The sequence below is a fragment of the Triturus cristatus genome, chromosome 10 (assembly GCF_964204655.1).
Source record: "Triturus cristatus chromosome 10, aTriCri1.1, whole genome shotgun sequence".
Lineage (NCBI taxonomy): Eukaryota > Metazoa > Chordata > Amphibia > Caudata > Salamandridae > Triturus > Triturus cristatus.
This window is the reverse complement of record NC_140593.1, coordinates 327,095,635-327,110,095: the sequence shown is the minus strand read 5'-3', so window position 1 is coordinate 327,110,095 and position 14,461 is coordinate 327,095,635. Positions and strand designations below refer to the sequence as shown.

The 14,461-nt window shown below is 45.0% G+C and overlaps 1 protein-coding gene across 1 annotated transcript in view; it reads left to right on the top strand.

Annotated features, from left to right (window-relative positions):
- The window catches only part of TOMM7 (translocase of outer mitochondrial membrane 7), a 104,145-nt gene extending 90,235 nt beyond the window's left edge, over nt 1-13,910 (top strand). The window contains exon 3 of the mRNA XM_085631523.1: nt 13,475-13,910. Within this exon, the coding sequence (XP_085487649.1) occupies nt 13,475-13,490 (16 nt within the window). The 3' untranslated portion in view covers nt 13,491-13,910. The remainder of the gene's footprint in view (nt 1-13,474) is intronic.
- The last annotated feature ends 551 nt before the right edge of the window (nt 13,911-14,461 follow it).

Genomic DNA, 14,461 nt, shown 5'->3' with positions numbered 1-14,461 from the left:
GGACTTTGGGTTGCCGTACACCGATCACTGGCATTATGTTGCCATTGGGTGACTCATCCGTCAAAATGTCCACATGCCAGCAAGCCGCTCACCCCACTTGAATGATGGCTCCTATTGAGGCGGAATGACCGGTGCCTGCTGTCGAACATTTATGCCTTCTTGGACACTTCAACTAAATCCCTGATCTCTCCGGCTAGGACACGGTGGGAGCTAGACTGTGAGCGCCAATTCTCGGACAAACTATGGTCTTCATCTTGAGGCGGGCGCGCACCTCAGGTTGTAGCGTCTCAAGGAGGAAGACCCTCCTCAAAATAACACACCACTGGTATTATACACCCTCTCATATTGTGAAGTGGAAGAAAGAGAGTGATGATAGATGTTGGTGCCACTGCAATCATTCCGGCACACTGTCCCATTTATTGTGGCATTGCCCTAAATTATACCGCTATTGGTCTGAGGTTCTCACAGACGTTGATCATATGTTTAACACCAAACTACCCCGCTTTCCCAGCTATATTCTGTTTGGGCTGCCCAATGCCTTAATGTACCCATTACACTCTGCTAGGGGGAGGCCCATAACTCTGGCATTGTGCCCCACGAAGCAGGTTTTGCTGTCCCCATGGGGCTCAGATATCATACTCCCAAATGCAGATTGGACATACAAACACTGGGACTTTCTCAGAATGGAGAAATTGACAGTGGTTGTAGACCATACATTACCTGAGTTCGAGAAAATGTAGAGCCTCTGGAATACTTGTCTACCACTTTTCGAGAGCTCTCTTGTCCAGTATACTTGAGGGTGCTACGCCTTATGGTAGGTACGGGGCTTGACCCATAATACTTCCGCATGGTGGGAGGGGGACAGGATTACTTGGGGTACCATATATGCAAGCATGGTATGCTTACTCTAGCTTTATTGAAAGTTTGCTATTCTTGACTTTGGTTTCTTCCTTTCACTTCCTCTCTTTCTTTCCCTCTTCGCCGGCCACTGGATTTAGGAGAATAAATACGCTGCAACTTTATTCTAAATAAAAATCGATACAATCCTAAAATTTTAAAACCGCTTTTCATGAGGTGAACAAAAGTCTAGAAGGTTTCAGCTATCCAGTGTAGTTTTAGATTCAGTTCTTAACGTTTTGACTTAAGTAAACCTCCACTGTAAAATTACTGGAAGCCGGGGGCCCCGGATTAAGCTGTTTCTATTATTGGAAACTTAAAACAATACACAAATATAGAGACAAGTATACATCAAACATAAACACACATTATAAAATATTTAATTCGCAAACCGAAATATTAAAATAATAATTTTAATTGCAAGGCTGGAGGTTTTGAAAGTTTGGTTTTATTTCTAAAAGATTAAACAATATGCTAGACTGTATGTAATATGGCACATTTTCTTTTTTGCTCCTAATATGTGATTTGGCGTGTGCCAGTGCATTAGTTGAGGCCACAAATCATTCTCACTAGGAGCAGCACAAGCTTAGCAAAGGATACCACTTTACAGTTGTTACCTCCAGTTTCAAATTCCTTCAGATCTACAGAGCATTTAAAAATGTTGACTTTAACATGTTGCTTTTTATGCATCTATAGTTTATTACTATGCTATGGCTTCATTTTCTAGAGAGTCACCTGTCCCCTGAGTAGGCATCAGGGAGCCCCTAAGGTGTGTGGACCCCAGGTTAAGAACTGCTATTTTATAGAATATGCTCATTTAGGTTTGGCTAAATATGTTTATGCAGGGGGATGGAGTAAAGTGGGTTCAGTGATCATAGCCCTAATGAATTGGTACCTATTATACCTGTTGCCCCCCACTTCCTTTGTCTCACAAATGTGAAACTGACCGGACTACTAAGGATAAGGGTTTTAGGCTCAAATGGCAAGCGGTGAATATTACTATTCCGTTGACCACAGTAAGGGATAATCTCAGCCTGATTTTCGATCAACTGCTAACCACTTATTACTCTTCAATAGGAATGATAATGTTTTAAGAGTTAAACCTTTATATTAAGACCCTCAACTGGTCCTGCTAAAAAAATCCCAACCTGTTGAGTCAGGATGGTTCAATATGGATTGATTGTACAGTTGCCAACCAAAGCCTGCGATCTGCTCTTAACCATAGAGCTAGAGTATTTCTAACCATCGCATGGCATATCTATAAAAGGTCCATCAAAACAGACAGCATGCCCTGAAAGAGGAAGCATTGCACAATCTGATTAGAACCTGTAAGAATAATGATTCTATAGGCTACTGGGACATTGTTAAAGGGAAAAGGTCAATTGGCATTAACAGCAATGAGCAAGGGGCAAATATTAGTGCGGAAAGATGGAATGTTCACTTCAAACGTACATACTCCTTTTGTGGGCAGACAAAATCTTCTCCAATTCGAGCAGATCAAGGGACACAGCGGGGATTCAAAAGCAATTTATTAAGAGATTTCGGCATGACTCGTTTTGGCGGTAAGCCTTCCTCTGATGCCACAGTTCAACCCAGGTACTCTTGATTGTTCTGTTTATATGCTGCTCCCTCCACAGTGGTGAGGCGCACACCTGGCCCACGTTACCATGCAGAGTACTCCGGCAGTTTAGGATTAGACTACCGGTCCCATCATGCAGTGTGTTCAACAAGTAAACAATAGTTGGAATTGTTTCGTGGTTCAGGAAGAGTCCTGGTAAAATCCGGAAAATAGATCGTCTTTGCCCCCTACTTCCAGCCTACCTACTGGCTGATGCAGAGTTCTGGATACGTCTGTGCAGTGACTGCGTATCACCATGCAGTCATGGTCCGCCTAATGGCAGCAGATGCTCTGCTTTCAGGGTTCGAGTGGCGGGTCGTGGGCAGCCGATACCTCGGCGAAAAAAGAGTTAGTCCACCCGTTGCCAATGTTGTCCAAGACCTCCAAGTGGAAGGGTCCCCTGTGCGCGTCACTCCTTTGTGGGCATTAAAGATGAAGTTGCAGCTGAGGTCTTCTTTTTTAGGTCTCGGCTAGCGAAGGCTGCGCTTGCGCAGTCTCGCTCGCGAGATTTAATGACTTTGAGAAGAGGGGCTTGAACCCGCCTCTCTTCTCTCCTCTTCTCCATTGGCTGTCCTCTTAAATGCTGGGCAGCCATTGGAGAAGAGCTTTGTCTCTCCAAACAAGCCCCGTCTCTTTCGAATTCGGGGGTGTGTTTTTTCGATTCTTTCTCTCCTCTGGAATGTAAACATTCCAGCCAATGGCAAGAGGAGAGAAAGAAAAACACGCACCGAATCCGAAAACGCCGCTGCGTTTCTCCGAGGCATTTCTGCTTGACCTCGGAGAAAGGCGGTGGCCTGGTATGCATGCCCCAGGTTTGCAACTTTAACCGACGGGGAAACGGAAACGTACGATATTTTGGTGAAATACAACCGAGGGGTACATTCCAGGACCTCTTCCCAATAGTTTGCAGCTCAGTAGCTGGTCCGCCTTTCACCCTCCCGCCTCCATTTCAGCCCTGAACCTGGCGCAGCGCCTCTGTCCTCCGGAGCCCAGACACTCATTGATCCGGAGAGAGTTCTGAAGCGGAATGAACCCCACGAATGCCCCCCCGACACCCCCCTCCCTGCCCCCCTCCGTCCACCCCTCTCAACTCTTCCCAGGCCCCTTACCTTCTCCTCCCTGCAGGCCTCCAGAGACGGTCCCCAGGGCTCACACCTTCTCAGCACACAAAGTAGAAATCCAAGTCTGTGCGGGAGAGGGAGTCCAGTCCAAGGCGCACAGACACTCTCACTCAACCTGCTGCGGGGCGTGGGGGTGCCGGTGTGTGCGCGCAGATCACTCCAGCGGCTGTGGGGGCAGTTCCGGGCGCAGGTCTCCCCGCCGAGGGTGTAAGCAGATATCCGCGCAGCTGGGCGCAGGCAGATCTCTCTCCCGCCAAAACAGTCTTGGCTCTCCAACTGACTGTTTGTGAGAGGGAAAACCGGGAGTGGCTCTGCAGCTTTAGAGTTGGACGGCATTAGTGCTGGGCACTTTCTGTCGGTAGCTTCTTTACTGGATGAGACCGTAGTGTTTTTTTTTTAAGCAGCAGATAAAGGTTGTAATTCAACTGTCTGCGGATTTTATTTTCTTTCAGTTCGAAAAGTTTGAATTCTTAATTGCGGATATTTGAAGCATTAATTTAGATAGTGAGAAGCTCTTCTCGCTCTATTTAACTCCGTTGCTAGTTCCTGTGGTCTTTAAAAAATAATAGTCATTTTTTTTTAAAGTCTACAGCAGTAGGAACTGCATTTTATTTGGTTTTGTAAATGTTTCTTTGGAGTTCTCCAGCTATCTCCTCCTCCCGGGAAGCTGCCGGCAGGGCAGGGAGAATGCAGATAAGGCGCTACAAAAGCCCGCCTGTCCGCTAGAGTGGGTCACAGCCCCATGGGGGAGGGGAGCAGACGGACGCACCGTGTGATCTGTGGACAGAAGCACACTCGAGGACCAGCAGTCAGTGGCAACCCCCAACCAGCGGGTGAGTAAATTCATACTAGATCCTCCTCAGATCCCTCTGAAGGTTGGCCTGCATGCATGACCGCACGGACACCTCATATGTGCTTGCAACACCACAGGTACTTACACACGCACAAAAGAAGAGGGAATCGCCGTTCATGCACCGCACCTACACCAGAAGTGCATGTGACTGGTATTGAAGTGGAGCTCACTTTAACCGAGTGCGGCACTAATACTTTTCCATGGGGTCAGAGGTGAAGCTTGGAGCTGGGGGTTACACTGGCTGCCCCCAGGGCCTAAACGTGCTAAACGAGGCCGGAGAAAGGGACCCGGGAGCAGCGAGCAATAATTTCATGCCCGCATCCAGTGAGTCTGTGCTGCCTCTCAGTCCTCGGCTCCGGAGAACTGGCGGTCTCTAGGTCCTCGGGTCCTGAACCCTGCTGTCTCTTAGACGTCGGCTTCCGAGCCCTGGTTGTCCCTCAAATATCGACTAACGAGTCATCGAGGTCCCAAAACCTCGGATCCTGTTTCTGTGCTGTCCCTAGGACTCCCACCTCCGGCCGCACCTCCGACCCCTGAGACCGTTCTGTCCCTAAGTTCTCGGCTGCTAAATCCCGACTGTCCCTAAAATATCGAGTAACGAGTCACCAAGGACCCCGAAACCACAGCTCCCGTTTCGGTGCTATCTTTGGACTTCCACTCTCAGCTGCCCGTCACTACACCTCTGACCCCTCTTTCCATAAGTTCTCGGCCCCTGGCCCACCAACGGCAGTCACCAGACTCTGCACCATCGGGAGTAGGGGTGGGGTGTACCACGTCTGCCATGGGGGGAGGGGGGTTATGTGTGTATTTATTTATGCAGCCCTGTCTCTGCGCTCTATTCAGCAGAGCGGGTGCTGTGGTGCAACGCAGTTACAGCGCCGCTGCAGCCCTGTCTCTGCACTCTATTCAGCAGAGCGGGTTCTGTGGTACAGCGCCGCTGCAGCCCTGCCTCTGTGCTGTATTCTGCACGGATGTCAGCCGTTCCTGCACTCCTGCCAGACAGAGCCGGACACAGCAGTTCAGCCCAGTGAGGGATTCCAGCTGTTGCCTCACTCCCTCTGTCTGCAGCTTTCAGCCCTCTGCCCTCCGTTTAACTGTCTGCCTCTCTAATGGCCTGGAGTCTTGACGGGAGGTGCTCCCTGGCATCTGCTGCCAGAGTGCGCAGTGTTCAATGCCTTCACTTCCCCTCTTAGGTCCCGAGGCCCACCAGACAGCACGCCATGAGGAGCAAGCAGCTCAGCGGCTGCTCCAGCGGGCCGGGTGCTGAACTCATCCTAATGGTCATAGGCTCTGACAGCTCGGTTGCTTCTGACAGCATTTGTTTTGTAATTACGTGAATGCTCGCAGTGTGGGTGTTATTTCTTTCTGATGTTGGCATTTAACTCCTTCGTTTCTCGTGCCTTAAACACTGTTGCATGATGATTTATTGCTAATCTCATCACAGGTGCTGGAAGGTTTGTGGAAGCCACTGTGTGTGTATGTGGCTCTCTATGTATGTGTGGCTGTGTGTGTGTGTGGGTTGCTCTGTGTGGGAGGCTCTGCGTGTGTGGCTCTGTGTGGTGGCTCTGTCTGTGTGTGGGTAACTGTGTGTGTAGGTGGCTCTGTGGGTGGCTCTATTTGTGTGTGGATTGCTCTATATGAGTGGCTCTGTGTGTGTGGGTGGCTCTGTGTGTGGGTGGCTTTGTGTGTGTGGCTCTGTATGTGGGTGCAAATGCAATAGGTCTCGCATTGGAGAGTGATTAAGCTATTGACATTGTAAATAACAATGCCGTTTCTTTAAATGTTTTAAAATCAAAAACATAAACAAGAATAATGTCATGAGCAATGCCAACAGCTCTAACTTTAACAATGCCGAGACCATTGCATTGTAAATTCTTGTTTTGGGAGGGTGTGTGGGGCAGGCGTCTGCTGGGCTTAGAAGCCAGCAGTCCACAGAATTTCTTACATGAGGACCTTGGCTTGACCCACGTGATAGATCAGGTAGAGCTTGCCCACTCCTCCTTTGGATTTCTAAATGGAGTAATGTGAAAGTGGCGTTCAATCAAAGTCGAAGTCGACCATCTTACTTGAAACCGAAGGCTTAGGGTTCTATTCTTGACTCCCGTTAAGAAATTGGCAGATGCCTTGGGCAGACTGGATCTGTTTACCTCATCATAGCATTAGTAGATGAGAGAGCGCTAGGGTGAAGGAACTCTATATAAGGTCTGCAGCTGCCAATAGAGAAAACAAGAAATTGATCAAGCCATCAGTTATGTATTTGGTTATCATCCAAACCAGCATGGGCATTGAACCGTTCTTAGTTATGATCAACAATGTGTGGGAAAGTTTTGTTTAGGTACCATGGGAGGTATGTATGCTTTCCTCTGGGCCATTATGACCCTGACTCGTTCCTGCTTTGCGCTTGTGATGGATCTCCCCCCAAACCCCATACACCCCTCAAACGCTGGTCCATTTAATTATTTTTGGTAAATTTATTAGCCTTTCAGACATTAATATATGGTACCTGTTCTTAAATCTTGAGATTTTTATCAATGCAAGCCAGTATTTTTATGATGTTTGTATGCTGTTGGACCCATTTGCTTGTTATTGTGTGGGAGGATTTCTGAAAAATGCTGTTAGGTCGCTAAAGTCTGTTGAATATTAGTCTTTATTCATGTGCAAGTGTATCTTCTTTTTCCCTACCTTAAGGTTTCCTGTAAATTTACCTCGACGCAGGGTTGCTTAAGCAACCTTCGGAATGAGACTTTTTGGACTGGCTTTCTCACTTAGTCATATATCTCACCCTTTTTTTTTTTTGCACCTCTGTTTGCCAAATGTCTTTTTAGGGTGTTTAATGTATTGAAATATATAGTGGCTTGTCATAATGACTTTTTTTTATCAGTTGCGTTTTAATATGGATTTTACATTTTCATATTTATTTTTATGCATATTTACTTTTTTATGATTGTGTTTAATCGAATAAAGATTAATCATCGCAATTGCACATTAGATGGTAAAAGACTCCACCTTTAATAATTTAAAGATGAAGCAGACTTTTGTATTGACATTAAGTAGCTTGTGAATTTTTTTTTTTTTTTAACTGCTGGCTCACCACTATTCACTTGGAAATACTGGTGTTAATTGATTACAACTAGTCAATCCGCTACCTACTCATTGGTTCGGGAATCTTTTGAGCGTAAACTGCAAACAAGCATTTTCAATGCAATAGGTCTCGTATTTACGCGAGTTTGCGCTTTTGACATTTGCAAATGCCTTTTATTTTTGTTCTTGAAACATAAATATAAGGCATTGTCATTTACAATGCCAATAGCTTAAACTTGCGTAAATGCGAGACCTATTGCATTGCAAATGCTTGTTTTCACTGCTGCAAAAGCATCGAGAGACCTTGATGCGAAACAGTAGGCGACGAACAAAAGGACCCGGTTGTCTGTCGACGGGCAGAAGCAAGCTTGCTATAGACAAAGAATCCAGACAATTGCAGATTTCCAGAATTTGGATATTCCTCGTGGGCCTCCGTAGAGATAGGAAAGCTAGAGTTTCAACCAGGACCTCTTGCCTTGCCATCGATGCAGGCCTTTTGGATGAAGGGAAAGGTGCGGTTGTTAAAAGCACCAAGTACGTTCATGTGCCACACAAAAATGAAAGAGCTGAAGAGGGCAAACACATATCCACCCTCAACAGCTGAAAGGTCCGCCAGTAAACAATAACATTTCCCAAAGGGGTAATCTTGCTGACCTTCAAGAAATGAAGCCGCTCCTCAGACCTTGACACCAAGCACCGGGCGCCCACAAATAAGTAGCAAAATACCCTTAACAACTAACATGGTGTACACAATATAAAACAATATAGCCAGGAATTAAGCAGCGGCGTCTGGCACGGTACTGTGCAGGAGCGCGTCCAAGGCCTCTCTCTCAATTTCTGCTTTCCTCAAATGCTGACAGCAGCAATTTAGATGCAGTGCTATTTTCTTCCACCCAGCCGGTTTCCCCCATTTCACGATTCCACAACTGCTGTGGCATTGTGGGTAAAAAAGCCTGATCTTTAGAATCTCTTCTAAAAATAGAATAAGCATGGTTGCCACGTGATACAAAAGAAGCTGATCGAAAGGCTCATGCCACAATCCAATAAAAACCACGGATCAATACCACTGTGGTCCAGTGCTGTGCCGACTGCACGGCAGCGTCCCCTCAGGATTCACCCCAGTGTAAAACCACTGTCCCGAACATCAATACTCGGAGGCTGGGAAAATTGTACCGCAGTAGGTGCAGGGGAAAAAATTAATGCATCAACATCAGCAATACAGAGACTGGAAAAACAGCCAAAATAGATTGCCAAATAATGAAAAGAAAAGCTGCAGTTGCCGATATCCAATTAAAGTGAATGGTAGAGACGGGTTTGTGGCTGACCAGAGCCCGCCGTCCGTCTACAAAACCTGCACCCCGTGGCAATCTTCATATCCCCCATTGTCGCTCATTAGGAACTGACCAGAGAAAGAACCTGTAAGACCCCAGCGACTGACGGGCTGACAGGCGCGTGCATTATGCATTTAACTAGAAGGATGTAAATATACCCACTGTCGGAGACTGATACACACAAACCCGCCTGAACAGACACACACCATTGCACCCCCTCCACACCGTGCTCGGGCAAGTACAGGCTCCATACAACCACAGACAGCTACACAGCCACACAACAGAACACGCTACAAAAAAACAAGGACAACTCCTCCCCTTCCACACAACACACTCAGACACACTCAAGCTTAATACAGACACACAGCCACTCCGCATACGCACTCTATACAAAACACGCACGGACCTCCCACAACCACTCAACACACATTGATTGACAAAAGCAGGCTCAAAATACACAGCCACTCTGTTTACACTCTACACAAAAACACGCACAAGCCCTATCCACCCACACTACACATGTTGACAAGCTGGCTCCATATATACACACGCACTCAGACATGTCCCTTCACACAACACACACTGACAATCAGGCTTCACATATATACGCACACAGACGTAACAAATACAGACGCACGGATATAAAGACTCCCACTGACGCCACACATAACTGCCCCTGCACACAACACACATGCACAAGCACACACTGCACAAGTGCTTACTGACTCACGAGCACACACATATACCCACAGACTCCAAACATGTACACAGTCACGCTGCACACATAAGTGCGCTCCATGTACTCAAAGTATAAATACTCGTAAACTACACAGGTACACACTGACTGTCATACCCACAGATCCGAAACACATTCACAGACACGTCGCACACGTACAGATACACAAACACACGTACACACACACACACACACTCGCCAGGCAGATAAACCAAACCCGCTCACGATGCATCATAAATCCGCACGCAGCGCTCACCATCTCGGGCCTGCTCTGCGCGGCTGCAGCTGCTGCAAATGTGCTTGATCTCCTTGCCGATGTGACAGTGGATGACAAAGGACACGTGGTGGTGTTCGGCTCCTTCAGCGGCTTCATCCTCACCAGATAGAGGGCTTTTTTCTGCACCTTTCCCTGGCTGCCCATCTCTGGGACACAGCCCTCCCTGCAGCCCAGCAGCTAGTGGGAGGCGACAGCGGCAGCAGAGGAGGCAGCGGAGAAGGAAAACATCCGGGGCTTCCTGGCTTGCTTGAAATCCGCCATCCATCCACTCCTGAAGCTCAGTGACACACCAGCGTGCACACACATGCTTCCATGCGCTCACACATACACTGGGATTAGGAGAACAATCATTTGCAATGCAATAGGACTCGCATTTACGCGAAACCTATTGCATTGCATCACGGACAACGGGAGGGGGAAGCATGGATAACGGGAGTGCGGGTGGGGGAGGGGGGAGAAGGGGGTGAGAAGATACAAAGTAGTGCTCACAGTCTAAATAACATGTACCCTACTGTGTAATATTCGAAGTAAAGGGGCTAGTAGCCATGGGAGGGTACAAATGACGACATGGCCATAATAAGGAGGGACTAACAAGCCTCATAACCAGACTGCAGCATTTACAAAAGACAAAGACACGAGCTAATTAAAAACATGGGCAGAGAGTGAGCGGGGCTTCCACTCCATACTCCATTACTGCATGCCTCGCAAAGCGAGCAGCACATGCGCGCTGCCGCTATAGGCTCTGTGGAGAAGTGTGGCTCAATGATTAGAGCGGCAGACCCTGATGCAGAGGTCTAGCCCGGGACCAGGGTTCAATTCCCCGCCTCGGCGGGTCTTGGGCTCAAAATTTCCACGGATCTGATAATTCTCGCCTCGGTGCCATTCCAATCATGGAGTCCCACTCTGCAACTCTGGGCAATAGCTTGCTTAATCTCCACAACGGCCCCCACAACGCTAAGGATGCCTGGCCTCCACCTTGGGGGTGCCCAGGAGTGGACGCCTCACAGGGAAAGCCAGGATGGGTTCCACAGCGGTATTCGTACAAGCGCCTTGAGACCCTTGCGGGTGAGTAGTGCGCTATACAAGTATCAATTTACATATCAATTTAGGCTCGACCTAAAAATTATTTACCAATGGCTAACTTGGTCTTCTATAATATTAGATTTGTTCTGTAAATATACTTGCCATTGCAGCAGTGATAAAAGCGGCAAACCTAGGACAAATCTGAAAATCAGTTGTATGTTTACAGCACATAAATTGTTTAAGGAAACAATTAGCATTTCAGATTCAAAGGGCATAATCCAATGGCCAAGTGATTTAGAATAAGTAACAAATTGCTCTGCACAAGACAAACGTGTGCACAGAGAGCCCGTAAAAATATGTTGTCATATTGAACATGCCTGATGATAAGCTAAAACGAGTCAAAAGTGTAAATGTGCCAAGTAAGTTAAAGCGAACCAGCCAAAAAAATAATAGCTCCTAACAGAAATATTCAAATGAGCTTAGAACCTAAAAGCAAAATGTTTTTTAAATGAGCTCTGGCAGCAAAAGAGCAAATAGGCAATTGATCTACAAAGAGCCTAGGTGAAAAATATGAGCAAATGCACCTAAATAAAGCGCCCCATCAAGAAGAGCTCTGAATGAGGCGGTCAAGCAAAAAATGAAGTTACTGACAAAAAACTCAAATCCATTTATCCTGTTTTGAACAATACAAGTTATACAGAAGAGATTTAACATTTTTGCACGGCGTTCTCCCTACACATATCGTGCTGAAGATAACTTCACTTAATAGGACGATGGAAACATATACTTCTGTCAAACCACACTTCAGAGTTTGTCCTGCAAAATGTTACATCTTATTAGTTCCGAAAAGATGCAACGGACAAGTAAGCTATGCAGATGAAAACTAATTCACTATATTTTTCTTTTACAGAGAAAGAAACGCATACACATATATTTGTCGTGTATGCTTTAAAGGCCTACAGTTTTAGAAACTCGAAAATAAGGTCTAGTACATTTTTAATTGGTTAATTAGCTTTTCAATACCACCACCCACTGAGTTGAGCACATACTTCGGGTGGCAGAGATTCCAGTAACATTGAACTTAAATTAAAAATTCTTTCAGAATTCTCTCTAAATTATTCTTTTGTAATGGCGAAATGTTTTATTGATGTCCAGTGAATGAATGGTAGGCCAGTTTCTTGACCGATTTCTTACATTCGTAAAACCGTGCAAGCTTCAGCCTAACCTAGACACACACGCATGTGGTGTACTAGATAAAAGAGAATGCACATATTATAGTATTCAGTGTTCGCTGTACATCATAAAGCTACAGCTTGCACAAAAGTCATCTTACAAAGCCTGACTCTACCTCTCGTGTGTACCTAACTTTGAATTTAGTACTTAAAGAAAGATCAGTGGATAATTTGAACTCCAGTGCTATCCGCACTCCTTTGCCTCATATCTAACATATATTCTTTTTACGAAAAACAACTTCTAAAGGCTGGTTTCGTGCATAAACATTAGGAATTTGTGATTCTTGTGAATACAGAGAACCTTTCATGGAAACTGTCCCGCTAGGTTGATTCCTCTTGAAATTAACAATAAAATACTACTTTTACTAAATAACCAGTTGCCACTATCCGAGTATTTTGAATATGAGGGAGGGGCTAATCGATCTGAATTTGTGTGTGGCTTCCTCTTCTACACTTAGGATTCCCGATGCATTTGCAACATCAATTCATTAGTATACGTGAGATGTATTAGACTTGCATGATTCTCAGCATCACCAGTGCCTGTACATTTTAATGAGACCGCGCACTCATCTAACAAAGTAGAAATAAAATTCCCTGCACATAAAAGCAACAATCCCGCACGTCATCCAGGCCTTGGCAACTCAGTCTCCTGCATACATTTGAAGCTACAGATCCAGGCCAGAACCCCCTTTTACTCCTTTCATCACATATTTTGTCCTGTACTCTGATCCTACCAAAGGTTTTATTCTTACTCCTCTCTTCTCTTACCAGCAGAATATATTTTAAAAAGTATATCCCTCCTAACCCCCTCCTCCCCCCATTACCTTCCCTTTCGATAACTTGCACAGAGCGATTTTCTTTTTTTTAATTCTCAGATGTGTGTCTTCACATCTTTGAACATTCTAATATCCTTTTCATTCCTTTAGAACAGTGGTGTCCAATTTAGGTCCAGATAGGCAGTTTATGTGCCAGAGTTTTGTGACAATCACTGACTTTGTAAATCAGTTAATTTGAGATTTATTGGCCTATGTGGACAACCTAAAACTCTAGTTTGGATTCCGAACTCCTCTAATTAAAAAATGGCATAGTGGTTTCACTTATAAATTCATTCTCCTAATTAATGATATTTGCCACTGCAATCGCAGTCATTGCTGAACTTGGCAAGTATGTTTTCCATTGGTTCTTAAATGTACCCACGTAAGATGTTGCATGTATTTGAAAGTTGTGAACAATACATTAACAATATTAAAGTCTGTATTTTGATGTACAAAGTTCTAACTTTATCTGTATTTGATTCTCTTTTAGTCTGCTTTGGGGATAATCCGTTTTTCCAACACACCATTACTGCTGAAGACCCTTTGAAGAAAATTTGAAGATTAGAAATGGTTTCCACCTTTTATCCAGTGATGCCAATGGCTGTGAAAATGACCGAAGATACCACACAGATTACATCATTTTGTTGAATTCATTTTCAGGCAGTTGAGGTTTTGATTTTACTTCTTGGTTAAATCGAAACAGTCATATCAAATATCCAGTTTTGTAGTTTTTTTACTACGCTTAAAGACCTTTTCAGTTGTCCCACGGTATAGATAAATATACTGAATGTACAATATATTGATGCACACAGTGATGTATGTCATACTTTGTAAAAAACAAATTCGACGATATTTAATCTTAAAAACAATATGATCATATTTCTTTTTTATTAATTTCCTTTATAAAAAAAACAATCTACATCTAATTTTATGCATTTGTGTCTGTCATTTCAATTAAAAGCCAAGTTATTAAATATTTTCCATCTGATGAAGTGCAGGACTAGACAAATATGCAGCCACCTAAAGGGATGAGGAACGTGTAGGTCGGTCTGATGGCAAAGAACCAGTATTTTAACACAGTGGTTTGTGCCCCTCCATGCCAGACAATATTTTGGAGAATTAAGAAGGTTAGCTCGTACCTTCAAGTCAGATTAGCTGGATTAAATGTATAGTAAGACATTTGAAGGTACCAGGCATTTGACGAACTGCCCAGTGCTAATGTAACTTTGTAATAGTTGCTGGTCCAATACACCAGTGAAAGTCTAGGGCAATTTGTGTGTTGGGGAAAAGATGTATACCGTCACACCTCTCAATTTCATGTCCAGTTTAGTGCAAGAAGAGAGACAGCGAGAGAGATTTAGCAGAATGGTACTAGTGGCAGATGGAGGTTAAGGTCAGAAAGCAAGTGAAAAGGAGATAGATGCAAGAATGAAAGGGGTAGCAGGTTAATAGTGTAGCAGTACAAGGTTTTTTATTG